We start from the raw sequence: 19,990 nt of genomic DNA, 5'->3' as shown, positions 1-19,990 counted from the left end.
CTTCCAGTCCTTAACGAGAGCACTGAAAGCTACGTTTAATTCCAGATGTAATAATTAATTGATCGTAAATTTCACCAGTTGCCTCTCTGGGCTACACTAGGATATGGAAATGCTCTGGATTTCTAGTCCAGTAACAATTTTATTCTAACCCATCCTCACAGTTAATATGTTTAAATGGGATTAGGATCGGTTTCAGTTTGTGTGAATGTTGTTGAGACTCACTTTTATTTTTTTAACTGGAATCACATTCGGTGGAGGCGACCTTTTGTTTTCCGTCGAGAAGCGGAACGGAAATCCCGGACAGAGGCGGCGGTCCGGAGCTTCTAAAGGGCGGGCTGTAGCCCGCGCTTGCGTGCTTGTGTCTTCACCTTGGTGGATAATCATGGCGACGGACTCATGGGCGCTGGCGGTGGATCTGCAGGAGTCGGCGGCTGAGTCGGTGAGTGTTCTCCGGCCAGGAACAGAGAGACTGGCTTCTGGGTGATTGAAACCGGGCACTCGCCCCTCCCTCAGTTAGTTTTGGCCGAGCGTTATTGAGGGGCTCGAAGGAAAGTGGAAGTGAGGCCTGAGTCAGATTCGTCAGGATTTTACTGAATAGTGGCGCAGGCTCGACGGACCGAGTGGCCTACACTGTTTTTAAGATCTTGGCAAAGTGTTTGAAAGAGGAAAGGGACGTGGACGTTTTACAGATCAAATTCGATTATATTGTTTTCTCTGGATCGGAAATAACAGCGACCCAAAAACAGTGTCCTGGAAAAACTTAGGTCTGGCAGAGAATGAGGGTTAATGTTTCGAGTCTGATATGATTCTTCAGAATTGATCATATTGAAATGTTGACTTGAAATGTTAATTTTGTTTCTGTCTTCTCCACTGATACTGCCAGACCTGCTGAGTTCCTCCAGCATTTTCTGGATTTGTTTGTTTCAGTTTTCCAGCATTTGCAGTATTTTGTTTGAAAGAAAAGTTTAAATATTTGGTTGTGGTACTTTGCATTTTACTCCCCTCCCATCCATCTTATCTATTAGATGAGTTTACATCTTATGAATTTCTGTTTTATCTTTTAACCATTACACTCCTGTGACTGAGGAAACTATTCAAATATTCTTTAAAGAAAGTGTACTTTTCTTATTGCAGCTGAGCAACCTAAAGCTGAAAGAAGAGAGTTCAAATGCTGAACCTAAAGAAGGTATGGAATTTTTCTTTATGGTGTAAACATGCACACCTAGTCAGTCAAATTTAGCTAATTGCTATTAATGTAAGCTTGTTGAACTATGAGGTATTGTTCTAAGTCTTTTAAAATCTGGTTGCATGTTGTTTGGTTTTTAATGCATTCTTTAAACATCCCTGCTGTTGGGAATCGAAAGTAAAATTATTAAAAGCATTGTGTTAAGATGCAGCACTTGATTTATCATGCAAGTTTTCCAAACAAAATAGCCCTGAAATGTGTGATGTCTCTGATTCCCAAGCACAGTTTCATTTTCTTTATTCTTTCATTGGATGTAGGCCTCACTGGTTAGGTCAGTATTTGTTGTGCATCTTTAATTATGCTTAAATTGACTGGCTTACCAGACCATTTAAGGGCAGTTAAGACTTACCAACATTGCTGTTGGTCTGGAGCACATGTAGGCCTGTCTGGGTAGGCCAGATGTCCTTCCCCGAAGAGCTTTTGCAAAAGTCCATGATAATTTCATAGTCACCAGTACTGACACTAGTTCTATTGTCCAGGTTTATTAATTGAAATTAATTTCTGCCAGCTGCTGAGGAGGGATTTGAGCCCATGTCCCTGAAGCCTCTGAGTTAATAATGCCACTATCCCTCTTCCCCATAATGATGGATTAATGCAAGAAAAACTAACCTTTCATGTTTGTCTGGAATGGCAGAGAGCTGCTAAAGCTATTTCAATGGTAAAGATTCCCACACCTCTTTGTCTGTTGGAAAGATCTTCTGGAAATTGTTGCATGCAGAAGTTAAATAGTTGTATAAGGCTGTAACTATCAAGTAGAGAGAATTTTGGGCAGAGATGTTAACATTTACAGAGTAAGCAATTGCATACAACAGTTAGTGCTGAGGGATGAAAAGAAAGATTGAAAAAAAATTGAATTGTGAAATGGATGCTAGAAGAGCTTGGAGCAGATGAAGTGTACGGTACATAGCTAGATTGTAACTTGGAGTATGAGCCATAGATAAAAAATATAAAGCTGCCAGTTGAAAAAGGGTTAGGTGTACAATGAATTGCACATTTCTCAGTTAAGGGTAACTAGTAGTAAGAAGAATATAACTTTTTAGTGCAAAGTTTATTAGATTACAGCTGTGGGCTGTACATCATATTTGTCACATTTGTTACTTGTTGCAAAGGAAGGCCAAGTGGTTGATTAAGGGGAAGACGAGAGAGTCAATTTGCATGGATCCTAAGACTCAAGAGCTTTTTGATTTGATTTATTATTGTCACGAAGTGCGATACAGTGAAAAGTATTGTTTTGCATGCTAACCAGACAAATCATACCCAGGTTAATAGAACAGCTACAGATGAGAGGTCTGTTGATTAGTCTGAACTTCTATAAATATGTAAAATGCAAAGGATGTCTGTAGACAAATATAGGCCCCTTCCAGCCTGAAAGGGGGAGAATTGATAGTGGAGAACAAGGAAATGGCAAAGCATTTTTCTTCTGTCTTCACTGAAGATCCAAATGACTTCTCGGAAATGGTCAAGAAGCAAGAGCCTTTTGGAAAGGAGGAATTTAAGGAAATGAAAAACTAATGCTCAATAAATTAATGAAACTGAAAGATGAATTGTCAGGACCTGATAATTTATACTACCTATACGGGAGGTTATGGAATTAGTGGATGTTGGTTGTTGACTTTCCAAATTCTGTAGATTCTGGAACGGTCCCAACAGACTTGAGGGTGACGAATGTAACCTGAGTAATTTTTTTTTTTTTTGAAAGAACGAAGGGAGTGTAGTAACGGGGAATTGTGGACTGTTTGACCTTTCAGAAGTATGAAAAATGCTGGAATGTATTTTATAAGTAGTGAGTACACAGTTATCATGGATTTATGAAAGGGAAATCATGTTTAGCAACCTACTGGGGTTTTTTGAGTGTAGTGGGAGAACCAGTGCATACAGTGTATTTAGATATTTCATTTTTTTGATAAAGCTTCACATAAGAGATTGTTGTGCAAAATCAAAGCATATGAGATTGGTGATAATTTGATTAGCAAATAGAAAACAGGAGGATTAGAGAATTCTTGTGGCGCAGTGGTAGTATCCTTACCTTTGAGCCAGGAGGCTCTGTTTCAAGTCCCACCTGTTCCAGAGGTGTGTAATAACATCCCTGAACAAGTTGATTGGAAAATAGGGTAAATAGATCATTTCCTGAGTGGAAGGCATTGACAAATGAGATACCACAGAAATCAGTGCCTGGGACCCAGCTATTCACAATAGATATCAACAATTTGGATGAGGGAGTCAGAAGTGTTTATTTCAAAGATTGACGACACAAAACTAGGTGGGAGTGAGAGAAGTAAGGAGGATATGGAGAAGCTTCAGGGTGATTTTGACAAGTTGAGTAAAGGGACAGATATATAGCAGATACAGCATAACGTGGATAAATGTGAAGTTGTCTAGCTCTAGAAATAAAATATTGGTATAGCATTATTTAAATGGTGACGGACTGGGAAAGTGCTGGGTGAACTTGTACACTAGTCACTGAAAGTAGGCAAAATAAAAACCAAAAGAACCGTGGATGCTGTAAGTCGGGAACAAAAAACAGAATTTGCTGGAAAAGCTCAGCTGGTCTGGCAGCATCTGTGAAGAAAAATCAGAGTTAACGTTTCAGGTCCGGTGACCCTTCCTCAACTGAGGACTTCTGTTTTTGTTACTGAAAGTGGGCAGGCAGGTGCTGCAAGAAGTTAATAAGGTAAATGGTGGGCTGTCCTTCATTGCAAGAGGGTTTGAGGGCAGGAGTAAGGAAGTCTTACTACAGCTACACAGGTCTTGGTTGGACCATAGCTGGAGTATTATGTGCAGTTTTCATCTAAAGATGAAGTCTACTTTCCATAGGAGTAGAGCGAAAATTCACTAGGCTGATTTTCTAGAGAGGCAGGTTTGTTTTATGACTGGGCCTGTACTGACTGGGATTTAGAAAAATAAGAGAGTATTTCATTGAAACATGTAAAATTCTGACTGACTGGATTTGGATATTTCACCTGGGTGGGGTCACAAAGTAAGATTACTGGCTCCAAAATAAGTGATAAAATATTTTGAATTGAGATGGATAAACTTCTTAACTCAGGGTGGTGAATCTGCAAGGAAGCTGTGGAGGCAAAGTCACCGAATATACCTAAGAAAGAAATAGATTTTTAGAGCTAAAGGTGTTCTGGAATATAGGAAATGGTTGGGTGTACAGTGTTGGGATAGAGGATTAACCACAATCATATTAAGTAGCAAAGTGGGTTTGATGAGGTCTAATGGCTTACTCCTTCAATTTTTTTAGAAACAAAAACAGAAATAGATGGAAAAACTCAGCAGATTTGGCAACATTGTGGAGAGAGAAAATAGAGTTAACATTTGGGTCAGGTGACCCTTCTTCAGAACTGATGGTAGCTCGGAAAAGGTTGATATACATGCAGAAAATGGGGTTGGGGGAAGGAGTAAATGATAGGTGGAAATAGAGGCCGAAGAGAGGGAGAAACTGTTGGACAGTAGGCTGCAGAGGCTCTCGGGCTTGCTGCAGTGCTCCTGCGAAGCTCAGCACTAGCTGGAAGAGCAGAATCTCATTTACTGCTTGGGAACTCTAGAGCCTTCTGGACTCTACTGTCGAGTTTAACAATTTTAGGGCTTGAGCATCTTCCCCAAAGTCCTTACCCGGCTACCACGCTCCAGGCCCTGTAATCACCTGGACTGCTACCGTGCACAACCCACTGTCAGCTACTAATAGTTCCCATTAGCAGCTTTCATTCTCCCAGGCTGGCCTTTACTGAGCCCTTTGTCAACTGTTTTTCTCCCTTTAGGCTCTACTTGCACCTGTTATTTACTCCTTCCCCCATATCTCCCACGCCATTTTCTGCAAAGTGCCAACTTTTTCCTACCTACCATAAATGCTGAAGAAGGGTCACTGGACCTGAAATGTGACACTGCTTTCTCTCCACAGATACTGCCAGATCTACTGAGTTTGTTCAGCAATTTCTGTTTTTGTTTTCCAGCATCTGTAGTTTTTTGAATTTTTGTTTAATGTCCTCTTATTTTCTGTTTCTCAATAACTTATTACTGAGTTATTTGGATCGTCATGTACAGCTTATAAATTATTTGAGTCAGTAAGAAAGCACCTGCCTTATTTTAATTAATTCCATTTCAGCAATGATAAAGCACGATCCATCTGACAAACTGGACAAAACTGCTAAACTCGACAAAAGTGATAATTTGGACATCAAGCAAGACGATGATGATAAAGGTATATCTTTAAAATAAGTTATAAAGCAAAATTCAATGCTAAAGTTTTTATATAAATTTGAAGCAGTTGAGCTGTATTAGCTTTTTTGGTATGGCCAAAACACACTTTGAACTCTTTGGATGTTAATAAAATTTAAGATGCAAAACCAAATATCTGGGTCACGTGGCTTACCTTTCTGCTGGGATTGATGGTTCCATTAAGTGAATATCAAAAAAGCAATGTCTTTCTTTTCCTTCAGATTTCTTTTGTGGGAAGTTTCAATAGTGCTGTCTCTAATGGGAAGTTTGGACCATAATCAGAAGAGAATTTCAACCGTGATTCGTAATCATTAGAGTATAGAAACAGGCCCTTCATGCACCATGTCTACGTTGACCAATAAATGCCAAGCTATAGTGTTCCTATTTACCTGCACTTGATCCAGAGCCTACTGTGTCCTGGCATTTTAAATGCTCATTCAGATGCTTCTTAAATGTTGCAAGAGTATCTGCCTCTTCAATCACCCTTTTGGGTAGTGCGTTCCGTATTTTTACCACCCTCTGAGTGAAAAAAAAAAACTTTTTTCCTTTGATCTTGTCTAAACCACTTATTCCTCACCTTAAACTCATGCCCGTTGGTCTTCGACATGTCTCCCATGAGGAAAATATTCTCTTGATCTGCATTGCCTGTGCCCCTCATAATTTTGAGTACCTCAGTCAGATCCCCTGCCCAGCCATCTCTGCTCCAAGGATGACAAACCCAGCCTGTGTAGTTTCTCATAACTGAGACTTTTCATCCCCGGCAACATTCTGATGAATTTCCTTCGCATGTTCTCCAGTGCAAACACATCCTTCTGATAGTGTGGTGACCAGAACTGCACACTTAGTATTCCATCTTTGCTCTAACCAATGTTTTATTAAGTTATAACTATACTTCCTTGCTCATATATTCTGCAGTCTGGCTAATGAAGGCAAGCCTCCTGTATGTTGTCTTCATCACCCTGTCTACCTGTGCTGACACCTTCAAGGATTTCTGGACTCGTACTCCTTTGTTCCTCAGTACTCCATAGGGACCTACCATTGTGTATATATTTTCCTTGTTAGCTCTTCCAAAATGCATCACCTCTCACTTGATTAAATTCATCCGCCATTTTCTGCTGAGCTCACCAACTGATCAATATCAGACTACAGTCTGAGACTATCCTCTTCACTATCAGCATCATCAATTTTTGTCATCTGCAGACTTTAATCGCACTTTCTACATTCCCATCCAAGTTGTCAACGTACATTACAAACAGCAGGAGTCACAGTACCCATCCCTGTGGTACACTGCTGGTCACGGGCTTCTAATTGGTAAAACAGCTCTCCATCACCACTCCTTTGCCTTCTATTTGTAAGCCAGTTTTGGATCCAATCTGCCAACTTACCTTGCTCGTGGACTCTCACCTTTTGGTCCAACCTTCCATGTGGTTCCTTGTCAAAGACTGTACTAAAGTCCATGTAAACCTCATCAATGTATTTAGTCACCTTTTTGGAAAAACTCAAGTTAGACTGGATTTCCCTCCAAAATAATCTGTTCGGACTATCTCTGTTCAATCCGTATTCTTTTAAATTAAAAGTAAAGCTCCTTTGGTGCTGTCTCAATCAAATTCCCCCTGTACAGGGGGAGCATGCGGTTAGGAACAGAGTAAAGCTCCTACTCTTTTAAAATGCAATTGAAATTCCCTTGACACTATCCCCTTCAAATGCTCCCAAGACAGGTTCAGTGCAAGGTTAGGTATGGAGTAAATCTCCCTCTACTCTTTTAAACTAAAAATGAAGCTCCCTCGACACTGTCTCCATCAGGCACTGCTATGACTGGTGGATCATCGGGTTAGATACAGATTAAAGAGCAAGGAACGATGCAGCAGAGGAGCAGGCCCACCAAGACGGTAGCGACTTGTGATGCCTTTCTCAACTTAAACTTTTTCTCTACACGGTCCATATCGCTGTATTCACTGTTCATAGCTGTCAAGATGCTTCTTGCTATTGTACGCACTGCCTTCACCACCACTTCTGGCAGTACATTCCAGGCACTTACCAGGTTTTGTGTGTGTGTTGGGGGAGGGACTTCCTCTCACATCTCCTTTAAACTTAGCCCCTTTTATCTTAAACCTATGTCCCCTAGTAATTTACATTTATACCCCAGGAAAAGGGCTCTGACTATCCATGCCTCCCATTTTGTAAACTTCTTGCCCCTCATCAACCAATGTTCAAGAGAAGGCAAGCAAAGTTTGTCCAATCTCTCCTCCTACCTGACACCCTGTGAACCAGGCAACATCCTGGAAAACAGTTTCTATACCCTCAAAAGCCTCCACATCCTTCTGGTAGTGTGGTGACCAGAGCTGCACATGATGTCCCAAATATAGCCTAGCTAAAGTTTTAAACAGGTGCGACATGACTTGCCAATTTTTATACTCTATGCCTGACTCATGAAGGCAGGCGTGCCATATGCTGCCTTGAAGACCTTATCTACTTGCGTTGCCAGTTTCAGGGAACTGTGGACCTGGACCAAGATTCCTCTGAATGTTGATGCCACTAAGGGTTCTGTATACTCTAATCCTACATTAGACCTTCCAAAACGCACCCCCATGCATTTGTCGGGATTAAACACCATCTGCCACTTCTCTACCAAGTCTCCAGCCTATCTATTGTGATCTATCCCTGTTGTTTTGTTTCTCTAGCCACCTTACCAACTCACTGCGAATCCCGTGTGATTTCACGTTTTTGTATCAGCCTACCATGAGGTGCCTTGCTAAAATTCATGTAGACAAATCCACTGCCCTGCCGTCATTTAGTTTTTTGATGAAGTGACAAAGATAATTAAGCAAGTTTGAGATACAGCCTTCTCCACACAAAGCTTTGCTGCCTATCACTAATAAGTCCATATTTTTTCAAATGTAAGTAAATCCTATCCTGAAGAATCTTCAATAATTTCCATACCAGACAGAAGGCTCGCCAGCCTGGAACTTCCCAGATTGTCCCTGTTGCCCGTCTTAAACAATGGAGCAACGTTGGCTACTACGGTTGTTGACTTGCTCGCCGAGCTGGTAAGTTTGTTCAGATATTTCATCACATACTAGGTAACACCATCAGTGCGCCTCCGGTGAAGTGTTGGTGTTCCGTCCTGCTTGCTATTTGTGTGTCTTGGTTTGCTGGAATGGGTGGCATCTCTTCCAGATTTGTTTCTTAGTAGTTGGTATGTGGGATCCAGCTCTACATGTTTTGTTAATTGATTTGAGTGCCAGGCCTCCAGGAATTGTCATGCTTGTCTATCCTTGGTTTGTCCTAGGATGGCTACATTGTCCCAGTCGAATTAGTATCCCTCTTTGTCCGCATGTATTGAAATGACTGATAGTTGGTCATGTCTCTTGGTAGCTAGTTGGCCTATACAGCGTCTTTAGAAACATCGGTTACCTGAAAAATGTAGTCCACCAGTACATACATAACAGACCACAACAGGAAGACACAACATATCCAGAGACACTAGTCACCCTACCGTACATTAAGCACATATCTGAAATGACCACCAGATTACTCCACCCCTTAGATCATGGTAGCCCACAAACCAACAGCTACCCTATGACAGCTACTTACGAGAATAAAGATCTGACAACCACAACTAACAGAACCAACGTTATTTACAAGATACCATGCACAGACTATCAAAAACATTACATAGACCAGACTAGAAAGAAACTAACCATCAGGATTCATGAACGCCAACGAACACTCATTTCAATACACACAGACAAAGAGGGACACCAATTCGACTGGGACAAGGTAGCCATCCTGGGACAAGCCAAACAAAGACAGGCATGACAATTCCTGGAGGCCTGGCACTCAAACTGGAATTCCATTAATAAACATGTAAAGTTGGACCCCATATACTAACCACTAAGAAACAAATCCAGAAGATGCCACCCACCCCAGCAAACCAGGACAGAACATCGACCCTTCACTGGAGGCACACTGATGATGTTACCTAGTATGGTAACGAAATGTCTGCGAACAAACCTAAGAGCTTGACGAGCTAGTCAACAACCCGAGCTACAAATCTTCTCAAAAACCTTGAACATTGGTTATTCTCCCGTCCTCTGTGACCTCAGCTGTGATTAGAGGATACACAGATTTTGTACAAGACCCTGAAGTATCCTCATCTGCCTCCCTTGGCAATCTAGGAGAGATCCCATCAGGTCTTTGGGACTTGTCTACCTTGATGTTTTTTAAAACATCAAACACCACCACCTTTTTTTTAATATTGACGCACCCCAGAATATCAACGTAAACCTCCCGAGACTCACCATCCATCATGTCCTTCTCCTTTGTGAATACTGATGCAAAGTATCTGTTAAGGACCATGGCCATTTCTTATGGCACCACATACATGTACCCTCATTTGCCCTTAAGTACATTTTCCTGCACTACCCTCTTGCCCTTTATATAATCACACATTGGGGTTTTCCTTACTCCAATTTGCCAAATACATTTCATGGCCCCTCCCTAATTCCTTGTTCAAGTTCTTCCCTACTATGTTTGTATTCTTGGAGGGCTCTGTTTGTCTTCAGTTTTGTAAAACTTACATATGCCTTCTTTCTCTTTTTATTAAGCTCTCAATTTCTCTTGTCATCCAAGGTTCCCGAATATTACCATGCTCATCCTTCATTTTCACCGGAACATTGTGACCCTGAACTGGCCTTTTAAAAGATTTCCACATGCTAGATGTGGAATTACCCTCAAACAACCCCCCCACCCCATGTACATTCCCCAGTTTTTGCCTAATATTCCAGTTTAGTACTTTTGAGTACAATTCTTTATCCTTATCCATGAGGAACTAAAAATTAGAGAATTGGGTCATTTCCCGAAATGCTCCCCCACTGAAACTTGGATTACCTAGCTGACTCATTCCCCAATACCAGGTCGAGTAGGACTCCTTCCCCAGTTAGATTGCTTATATATTGTTTCAAAACTGTCTTGGACACAGACATTCCACCCCGCCATCCAAGCCCTTGGCACTAAGGGAATCCCAGTCAATGTATGGGGAGTTAAAATCACCGATTACAACAACCACGTTTTCCATAATCCATCCACATATCTGTTTGTCTGTCACTCGCTGGCTGTTGGGAGTCCTGTAGTACCATTCCAACAAAGTGACTGCATCCTTCCTATTCCTGACCTATACACACATGGCCTCACTGGATGAACCCTCCAAGGTGTCCTCCCTCACTAAAGCTGTGACATTCTCCCTTATGGGTAACACTGCTCCTCCACCTCTTTTACATCCCTGTGTATCATGCTTAAAGATTTAAAACCTGCAACGTTAAGCTGCCAGTCTTGTCCCTTTTCTCAATCAAATCTCTGCAGTAGCTGCAATATAATAATTATATGTATTCATCCGAGCTCAAGTTCATCAGCCTTACTTGTCGTACTCTTCACATTAAAACAAGTTCATTACAGTCCACTAGTCCGCCTGTGTTGGCTAACTTCTCCTTTTCTTCCTCTTACACTTACTGGCCTTGAGAAGTCGGCGCAGCAGTATTATCACTGGACTGTTAATTCAGAGACCCAGGTAACATTCTGGGGGCGCAGGTTCAATTCTTGCCATGGCAGATGGTAGAATTTGAATTCAATAAATAAAATCCAGAATTAAGAGTCTAATGACTATAAATTCATTGTTGGAAAAACCCATCTGGACTGATTCCTTTTAGGGAGGGAAGCTGCCATCTTTACCTGGTCTGGCCTACATGTGACTCCAGACCCCTCAACATAATGTGGTTGACTCTTAACTGCCCCTTGGGCAAAAAGGGATGGGCAATAAATAGTAGCCTAGCCAGTGATGTCCTCATCCCATGAACGAAATAAGGGTCTCTGACTCCTCCTCAGTCATTTCACGTGCTGACCTACTGCTCTTGTTCACGCTCCACTCCTGAGTGACACTAGCAAACGTCGCTGTGAGGATATTGGTACCGCTGCAGTTTGTGTAGCCTGTCCTCCTTGTACAGATCCTACTTTTACTGGAAGGCATCCCAATGATCTGCATACCTGAAGTCCTCTCTCCCACACCAGTTCTTACTCTATTATCTTCTATTCCTAGCCACACTGTCACATGACACTGGAAGTACACAAGTGACAAGAATTCTGAGATTACAACCCTAAAGTACTTGCTTTTGAACTTACTACCTAATTCCCTGAACTCCCTGTGCAAGACCTCATCTCTCTCTCTGCTTAAGCCTACCAATATGGACTGCAGTCTCTGGCTGCGCTCTCTACTATTTTAAATGGTAAGTAAAGCTAACCTGACACGATCCCCATCCTCATCACTACCTGCCTTTCCAAGTGTTGGTTAATCTTGTCCCTCGGTCTTTTCCAATAATTTCCCTAACACTGGCAGACAGACTGATCTGTAATTAACTGGCCTGTCCCTGTTGCCCTTCGTGTGCAAAGGAACTACATGAGCTATCCTCTAGTCATCTGAAACATTAAATATCTGTGTCTGGTGAGGTAGTTGACTTGCTCGCCGAGCTGGTTTGTTTTTGTTTGGATGTTTCGTCACCACGCTAGGTAACATCAGCAGTGAGACCTCCGATGAAGCAATGCTGTTCTACTCCCCTTTGAATTTATACTGTCCGTTATGTTATAGTGGGTTGTCATTTCCAGTTCTGTTCTGTATGGGTTTGTATATGGGGTTTAATTCTGTTTGTTGATTGCATTATGACTGATAGTAGGGCAAGTTCATCATGTTGTTTTGCTGCTAGCTGATGTTTGTGTATTCTGATGGCTAGTTTCCTTCCTGTCTGTCCGATTTGTAGTGTTTGTGGCAGTCCTTGCATGGTATTTTGTCGACTATGTTGGTTCTGCACGTTGTGCGGGTGGGGTCCTTAATCCTTGAGAGTTTTGTCATAGCGTGGCTGTGGGCTTGTGTGGAAAGAAGGAAACTAACCGTCAGAATACAAGAACTCAGTTAGCAGCAAAATGACACAATGAACTTTCCCTAATATCAGTGCACCCGGATAATGAAGGCCATCAGTTTATCAACCTAACTATAGTAGCCCTAGCCAAAAATAGACATGTACAGAAATTCCTAGAGGCATAGTTCTCGATCCATAACACAATTAACAAACATCTAAAATTGGATACCGTATACAAACCCATACAGAACAGAACCAGAAATAAGACAGCTCACCATAACGGACCGGACAGTGTGAATTCCAAGCGGAGTAGAACAACATCACTTCGTCGGAGGCCTCACTGAGATGATGTTACCCAGAAACGTCTGTACGATAACCAGCCAGCTCGGCGAACAAGTCAACAACCTCACCGACGACCCGAGCTACAAATCTTTGCAAAACCTTAAATCTCTGCCAGGGCCCAGCAACCTCCTCTGTTTAACCCCATAGCAACTTGGGATACATTCCATCAGGCCCTAGGAATTTATGCACTTTTATGCCCACTAAAACATCTGACACCACCTTCGTATATGACCTGACTTGTTCTAGAACCTCACCATCCCAACTGAAATCTCTGGCTACAGTGTCTTTCTCCTTCGTGACTGTAGATGAGAAATAGTCATTTAAAACATGTCCTTTGGCTCCATGCAGATTCATCCCTTGGTCTTGAACAGGCCCCACTCCTTCCCTGGTAATCTTCTTAATATACTCTTAAAATGCCTTGGAATTTTACTTCATTTTATCTGCCAAATATATTTCGTGGTCCCCCTTTGACTTCCTAATTTCTTTTTTAAAACAATCCCCACCACGCTGTCTGTACTTTTGACAGGCATCCCTGTTTTTAAATGTGCTGTACTTAACGTATGCTTCCTTACTTTTATTTATCAAACTCGATTATGCCTTGACATCCAGGGTTCCTTGGACTTGCCCTTGCCTCTCAGAGGAACATACTGGCCCTGAATTCTCACCATAGTGCTTTTAAAAGACTCCCACTTTCCAAATTTATAATTCCCTGCAAGTGGCTGATACTTGTCTGTTTTCCAGATCCTGTCTGATGTTGAAAGTGGCTGTCCCCCCAATTTTACACAATCATATTTTGTGCTATCCTGAAGCTTTTCTGTAATGACTTTGAAACTTGTAGTTATGGTCACTATCCCCAAACTGTTCACCCACTGACGCGTCAACCTCTTGACAGCTTCATTCCCTTGCATTAGGTCTGGCAGTGATCTATCTCTAGCAGGACTATATACGTGCTGGCTCAAAACAGCTCTTCTGGATGCACTTCAGAAATTCCACCCTATCTAATCCTTTCACACTAGGGCTATCACAGTTTGTTAGCAATATCAAAATCCCCTACAGCTATAACCTTATTTCGGTTGCACCTTTTGTGATTTGCCTACATAGTTGCTCCTTTATCTTCCCTCTGGCAATTGGGAAACCCTAGTATAATCCCAGCAAGATGATCACCCTTCTTTATTTCTCAGCTGTGCCCAGATATGCTCAAATGTAGACCCTTCTAGGGTATCCTCCCTCATTAATGCAGTGATGATTTAATTTATCAATAATGCAATTTCCCCACTTCACCTGCACACCCTGCCACAATTCATCCCCATGTGTTGATAAACCCTCTTAAGCACTTCATTTACCTTACCAGTCAGCTCCTTGCATCAAAACAGATGTAATTTAACTTTGCAGACCTCCTGCATGCCTTATCTTGCCCATCTCTTGTCTACTGACTGAACTGTCCTAATAATCCTTCTTTGTCTGACTGGAGCTTGCTCCTGACTTTTCTCTTTCCCCTGCCAAATTAGTTTAAGACCTCCCCAACACCAAGTGCAAAACTCCCAGCAAAGATATTGGACCCATTCCAGTTGAGGTGCAACCCATCGAGCTTGTACAGGTCCCACCTACCTCAGAAGTTGTCCCAGTGGTCCACAGATCTAAAGCCCTTCCTCTGGGGCTGCCCCTTTAGCTGTGGGTATTCATCATCTTACCTGTCTTTGCATTTCCATGCTCAGCACATGATGCTGGAAGTAATCCAGAAATTACACCCATAATAGCCTTAAGATTATGTTGCTTTGAAGTTTTCTCAATTCCCTGTTACACTTTCCTTTTTTTAATTTGCCTTTGTTCTGTGTTTTGACTTTGGAAGTTTTTTTAGTACAATTTAGCTGAATTTGATCAATTTTTATTTCTTTAGCTGAAATCTTTACAGCACCTTTTTCAAGCAAAAAAAAACTCTCGTTCCTATTGGTAAACTTGTTTTCAAAGTCATTACCATAACTGTCCTAAAAGGCTTCAGCTGTTTAACCTTGACAATGAAATTTTGGAGCTTTTGTTCAAAATATCTTATTTGTAGACATTTGTTTTGCACCCTTAAGCATGCCTTCATCTTGCAGCACCTATGTTTAGCAGCTAATATCTAAGAGAAATTTGTGATGAACCTGGGATTAAGCTGGTAACTTATTGCTGTATCTTTCTTTCCTATGTTTCCCCTTCTTTGGAAGTCAAAAATGATCATGTTGCATTAAACTGCAGCCTGATCTTTAAACTGTCAAGTTGACTTTACTGGCTTAATTGTTGCAGCACCTTCCTATAGGAGAACAATACAAACTCATGCCTCATTTTATTATGTTGCTTGACATTTGTGTACTACCCAAGACAGTTTTTTTTTTTTTAAAAAGTCCCTTGATTGAAGTTGTTTGAATTCACCTTGTTGTACTGTGTCTAAGAAATAGGTTGAGGAAAATGGCTGTTTATTCTCCAGAGTCTCAAAGAATGAGAGATGATCTCATTGAAACTTTCAAACCCAGCAAGAATTATGCGAATGTGGATATAGATAGTGTTATGGACCAAACCAAACCCCCTCAAAATATTCAGAGGATAGTCTAGACCTTAACCTTATTTTAAAGGTAAATGCCAGGCGTTGAGTTCCAGATGCAATTCAATTAGTCAGAATACCAGATTTGAATTCACTTTGTTCGTGCACTATAATTAAAATAAAACAAAAGAAAGAAGACACATGGGGTGGCGTGGTGGCTTAGTGGTTAGCAGTGCTTCCTCACAGTGCCAGAGACCTGGGTTCAGTTCCAGCCTCTGGCGACTGTCTGTGTGGAGTTTGCATGTTTTTCCGCCCCCGTCTCCGTGGGTTTCCTCTGTGTGCTCTGGTTTCCTCCCACAGTCCAAAGATGTGCAGGTTAGGCGGATTAGCCTGTTAAATTGTCCATAGTGTCCAGGGATAGATTAGCTATGGTAATATGTGGGGTTATGGGGATAGGGTTTGGGGTTGGGGTTGGGGCTGGGTGGGATTCTCTTTGGGGGCGGGGGTCAGTATGGACTTGATGGTCTCTGTCCACAATTTAGGAATTCAATGATTCTGCATTGGAATAACTAAACTGTTGGAAAACTTCACAGAATAATCTATTATTTCACTACTAAGTAGTATCTGTTCCAACATAGTAACATCCCATAAACACACCCTTGGCAAAAGGCAAGGTCTGAAAAATAAATTGTCTGGACTGGAGATTTGCCTGTGAAGAGGAAAAACATCAAGAGCAAACAGATGTATTGTGGCTTCTCCCCAGCTTCAAGACTCGGCAAAAACTACATTAAAAACTAAAATCTAAAAGTCCTGGTTTTGAGAGCTTGACCCCATCCATTTAGGCTGCCTCTGTTGTTCCAATCTTCAAAATAAAACCTCAAGGCCTTTCAAACTGTCCACTCCCATGGCGCTGTGTAGACTGCTTGGCACCTCTGCCTCTTTTCAAAAAAAGGACAAAATACACCTCTTAAAGACATAGTATCTTCACAATAGGATGAGTCTGGGATAAGGGGACCTTATCTCAGAATAAGTGACATGCCTTTAAGATTCAGATGAGGAGGAATTTGTTTAATTCTGAGGATGATCACTCCTAGGTATTCTGTGCCCCAGAGGACTCTGAGAATCTGAAGCCGTTGAGCAGGTTCAGTGCAGACGTAATAGGGTTCTGGAAACCAATAATATGGAGATGGTGAGTGAAAGTAAAATGGAGGAGATGATAAACCATGATCTGGAATCATGAACAGAGCTGATACAATGAATGGCCTATTGCAGTTCCTATTAGAAGGGCTGCTAACTGTTAAATTTAAGTTATTGGTCCTGAATTGGTTTTAATTTGTAATGTAGCCTAAATAGCCATCCTATAACTATAATATTACCCTGCTGATTCAGCAAGGGTCTTTCTGCTGAGTCTCTGTCAGTTTTTAATGGTCTAAGCTACCCAGTTACTATTGGTTTCCCTCTTCCTTGAGATGCAGGACTGTACATGGCTTTAGTGCCTTCCAATGCTGGGAGGAAAACGGATGAGCTGACGTAACAAATAGAAATAGGTGAATATGACTTGATAGCTATTATGGAGACATGATTGAAAAGTGACCAAGACAAGAAGCTCAGTATTCAAAGGTTATGTTATTGGAAAAATAGGCAAAAAGGAAAAATGGGTGTTGCATTGTTAATAAGGTGTCGGTGCAGTGATGAGTAGTGACATTGGTGCAATAAATTGTAGTGTGGTATCAATTTGGATAGAAATAAGGGATAGGTAAATAAGTCACAGGTGGGAGCGACTCATCCTATTGTGAAGATACTATGTCTTTGAGGTGTATTTTTGTCCTTTTTTTTGAGGCAGAGGTGCCAAGCAGTCTACGCGGAGTCACGGGAGTGGACAGTTTGAGAGGCCATGAGGTTTTATTTTGAGTGTTGAAACAATAGAGACAACCTGAATGGATGGGGTCAACTCATCCATGATGACCAGGTAGAGAGAGCGCTGCCTTGCTGTAGGACAGAGAATATAAACAGGAAATAATGGATGCCTGTAAGGAGGGCACTTTAGTTGTCATGGTGATTTTGGTCTGCAAGTTGAGAGGGCAGATCAAATGGACAAGAGTAATGGGAGATAAAGGATTGTTTCTTGGAGTAGTACCTTGCACAACCTAACCAGAAATACAACAAAGAACCATGGATGCTGGAAATCTGAAACAGAAACAGAAATTGCTGGAGAAACTCATCAGAATTGGCTTTATCTGTGGACATAAAGCATAGTTAATGTTTTGAGCCTGGTGACCCTTCAGAAATACCCAGGAGCAGGCTACTTTAGATCGAGTGAGGTAGGATTAATAGATGTCTAGGATTAGTGGTCGTAACATGGCCAAATTTCAAATTCAGCTTAAGTGAGAGCAACTTGAATTTTGAACCAATATCCTCAATTGAAATCAGATAGAGGTATGAAGAAAGATGTCTACAGTGGACAGAGAAAATAAACTAAGCTGAAGTTTGTAGGTGAGCAATAACAGATCTCAAAGCAAATCTTTTCCCTAGAGTGGGGGACTAGGAGACATATATTTTTAAGTCGAGAGGAGAAAGATTTAAAAGGGACCTGAGGGGTAACTCTTTCATACACAGGGTGGTTCATATGTGGAATGAACTGCCAGAGGAAATATAGATGCCGATACAGTTACAACATTTAAAAGACAGTTGGATAGGTACATAAATAGTAAAGGCTTGGAGGGTGTGAACCAAAAGTGGGCAAATAAGACTAGTTTAGCTTGGTGGACGTGGTTGGCATGGGTGAGTTGGACTGAAGAGTCTGTTTCTCTGCTGTATGACTCCATGACTGTAAGGACTGAAGAATGAAACATCCATAGTTACCAAAGGCAGTCAAGAGTAGCCATTTGAAAAGCAAGGGAGACGAAATGGTGGAAACTAATCCTACAAGAAATAATTAGGAATTTTGAGAACCTGCAGCAGGTGACTAAAAAGCTAATAAAGAAGGAGAAATAGATTTTGAAAGCAAATTGGTAAGCAATAGAAAACCAACCAAAGCTTTTATGAATATATAAGGAGAGCACCATACACGCAGACACAGACCTTTTCCACAGATACAGGTGTGCTGAGCCCTTGGTATCTGCCATAAGCCCATGTTTTGGAGTTGGAGCTGCGTCTGGGAACACGGGCATTTGCAAGGCAAAGAGTATTATAAATAGCATGTATACAGAGGTGGTCACACAACAGACTCTGACTCCACAGGCAGGAAGAAAATGGGTGACCACCAGGCAGAGCAGGAGGGCTGAACAGGCAATGTGGGAATCTCCTGTTGGTTATTCCCCAGCAAAACAGATATACCATTTTCAATTGTGTTGAGGGGATTGGCCTCTCTGGATAACAGACAGCCAAATTCATGGCACCATGGTTGGCTCTGCTGCAGAAAGAGGGAGAAATAGGCATAGAAATGCTATAGTTATAGGGAATTCAATCATAAGGGGAATAGGTAGGTGTTTCTGTAGCCGCACACGAGAGTCCACGATGGTGTGTTGGCTCCCTGGTGCTAAGGTCCCGAATGTCTGAGTGGTTGCAAGACACTGGATGGGAGGACAAACAGTGAGTGGTTGTAGTACACATTGAACTAATGACATAGGTTTAAAAAAAAAGGTCCTGAAAGTAGAAAATAAAGAACTAGGAAGAAAGTTGAAATGTAGGACCTCCAAAGGTGGTTATCGAAGGATTGCTACCAGAGCCACGAAGTTGAGTAGAAACAGCAGGATATATAGGACGAATGTGTGGCTGAAAAGATGGCATGAAGGGGAGGGTTTCAGATTCATGGGGCATTGGAACTGTTTCTGGGGGAGGTGGAACCTGGAAAAACTGAACGGGCTGCACCTGGGCAGGACTGTCATGTCCTGGGGCGGGGGGCTGTTTGTGATCTACGGTACACATCACACAGCGTTTACCCCTTTTATGCTTTACATTTCTGCACATTCTCCTCGTGTCTGTGTGGGTTTCCTTCCAAAGCTGTGCTGGTTAGGTGGATTAGCCATGGGATATACAGAGATGGGGTGGGTCTGAGTGGGATGCTACGGAGGGTCAGTGCTGACTCGATAGGCTGAATAACCTGTTTCCACGTTGTAGAGGTTCTATAATTAGACATATAATCTCATTTGATGATCCTTCCAAGGTGTCATTCCTCTTCATTACTATAATTCCTTAATCAATATTACAACGCTAATGCCTCTTCTCTCCCCCTTTCTCTGTCTTCTGAGTATGTTTTAAAAATACTGTGTTGCTCATCCCGACCATCTTTCAGCCAAGTCTTGGTCATAGCTATGGTTTTATGCTCCCACATGCTTACCTGTGCCCACAGTTCATCTGCTTTATTCCTGGAGTTCCTTGCATTAAAAATATATTATATTTGGTATTGTTAGTTAAGTATGCTTAGCAGTAGTTTTCTGTGCCTTCTGTGTTTTTCTCTCTCTCCCTCTCATGTTTTAAGTTCTAATTTCAAGTCAGCTTCTCTCCCTTCTAAACTACTTAAGGTCCCAGCTCCCTGCCATTCCAATTTAAACCAACACCAATGGCAATATTCTGAAATATCCCCTTAAATGTCTGCCACAGTACCTCTGCTGATACATCATTTAAGTTAGAGATAGTAGGAACTGCAGATGCTGGAGAATCCGAGACAACAAGGTGCAGGGCTGGATGAACACAGCAGGCCAAGCAGCAGCATAGGAGCAGAGAGGCTGACGTTTCGGGCCTAGACCCTTCATCAGA

The 19,990-nt window shown here is 41.8% G+C and overlaps 1 protein-coding gene across 1 annotated transcript in view; it reads left to right on the top strand.

Annotated features, from left to right (window-relative positions):
* The first annotated feature begins 314 nt into the window (after nt 1-314).
* Nucleotides 315-19,990, top strand: part of LOC109924175 (ATP-dependent RNA helicase DDX19A) — a 79,639-nt gene continuing 59,963 nt past the window's right edge. Inside the window, exons 1-3 of the mRNA XM_048614999.1 lie at nt 315-439; nt 1,135-1,186; nt 5,355-5,450. Of these exons, the coding sequence (XP_048470956.1) occupies nt 383-439; nt 1,135-1,186; nt 5,355-5,450 (205 nt within the window). The 5' untranslated portion in view covers nt 315-382. The remainder of the gene's footprint in view (nt 440-1,134; nt 1,187-5,354; nt 5,451-19,990) is intronic.

The sequence above is a fragment of the Rhincodon typus genome, chromosome 31 (assembly GCF_021869965.1).
Source record: "Rhincodon typus isolate 14 chromosome 31, sRhiTyp1.1, whole genome shotgun sequence".
Lineage (NCBI taxonomy): Eukaryota > Metazoa > Chordata > Chondrichthyes > Orectolobiformes > Rhincodontidae > Rhincodon > Rhincodon typus.
This window is presented reverse-complemented; position numbering and strand designations above follow the sequence as displayed.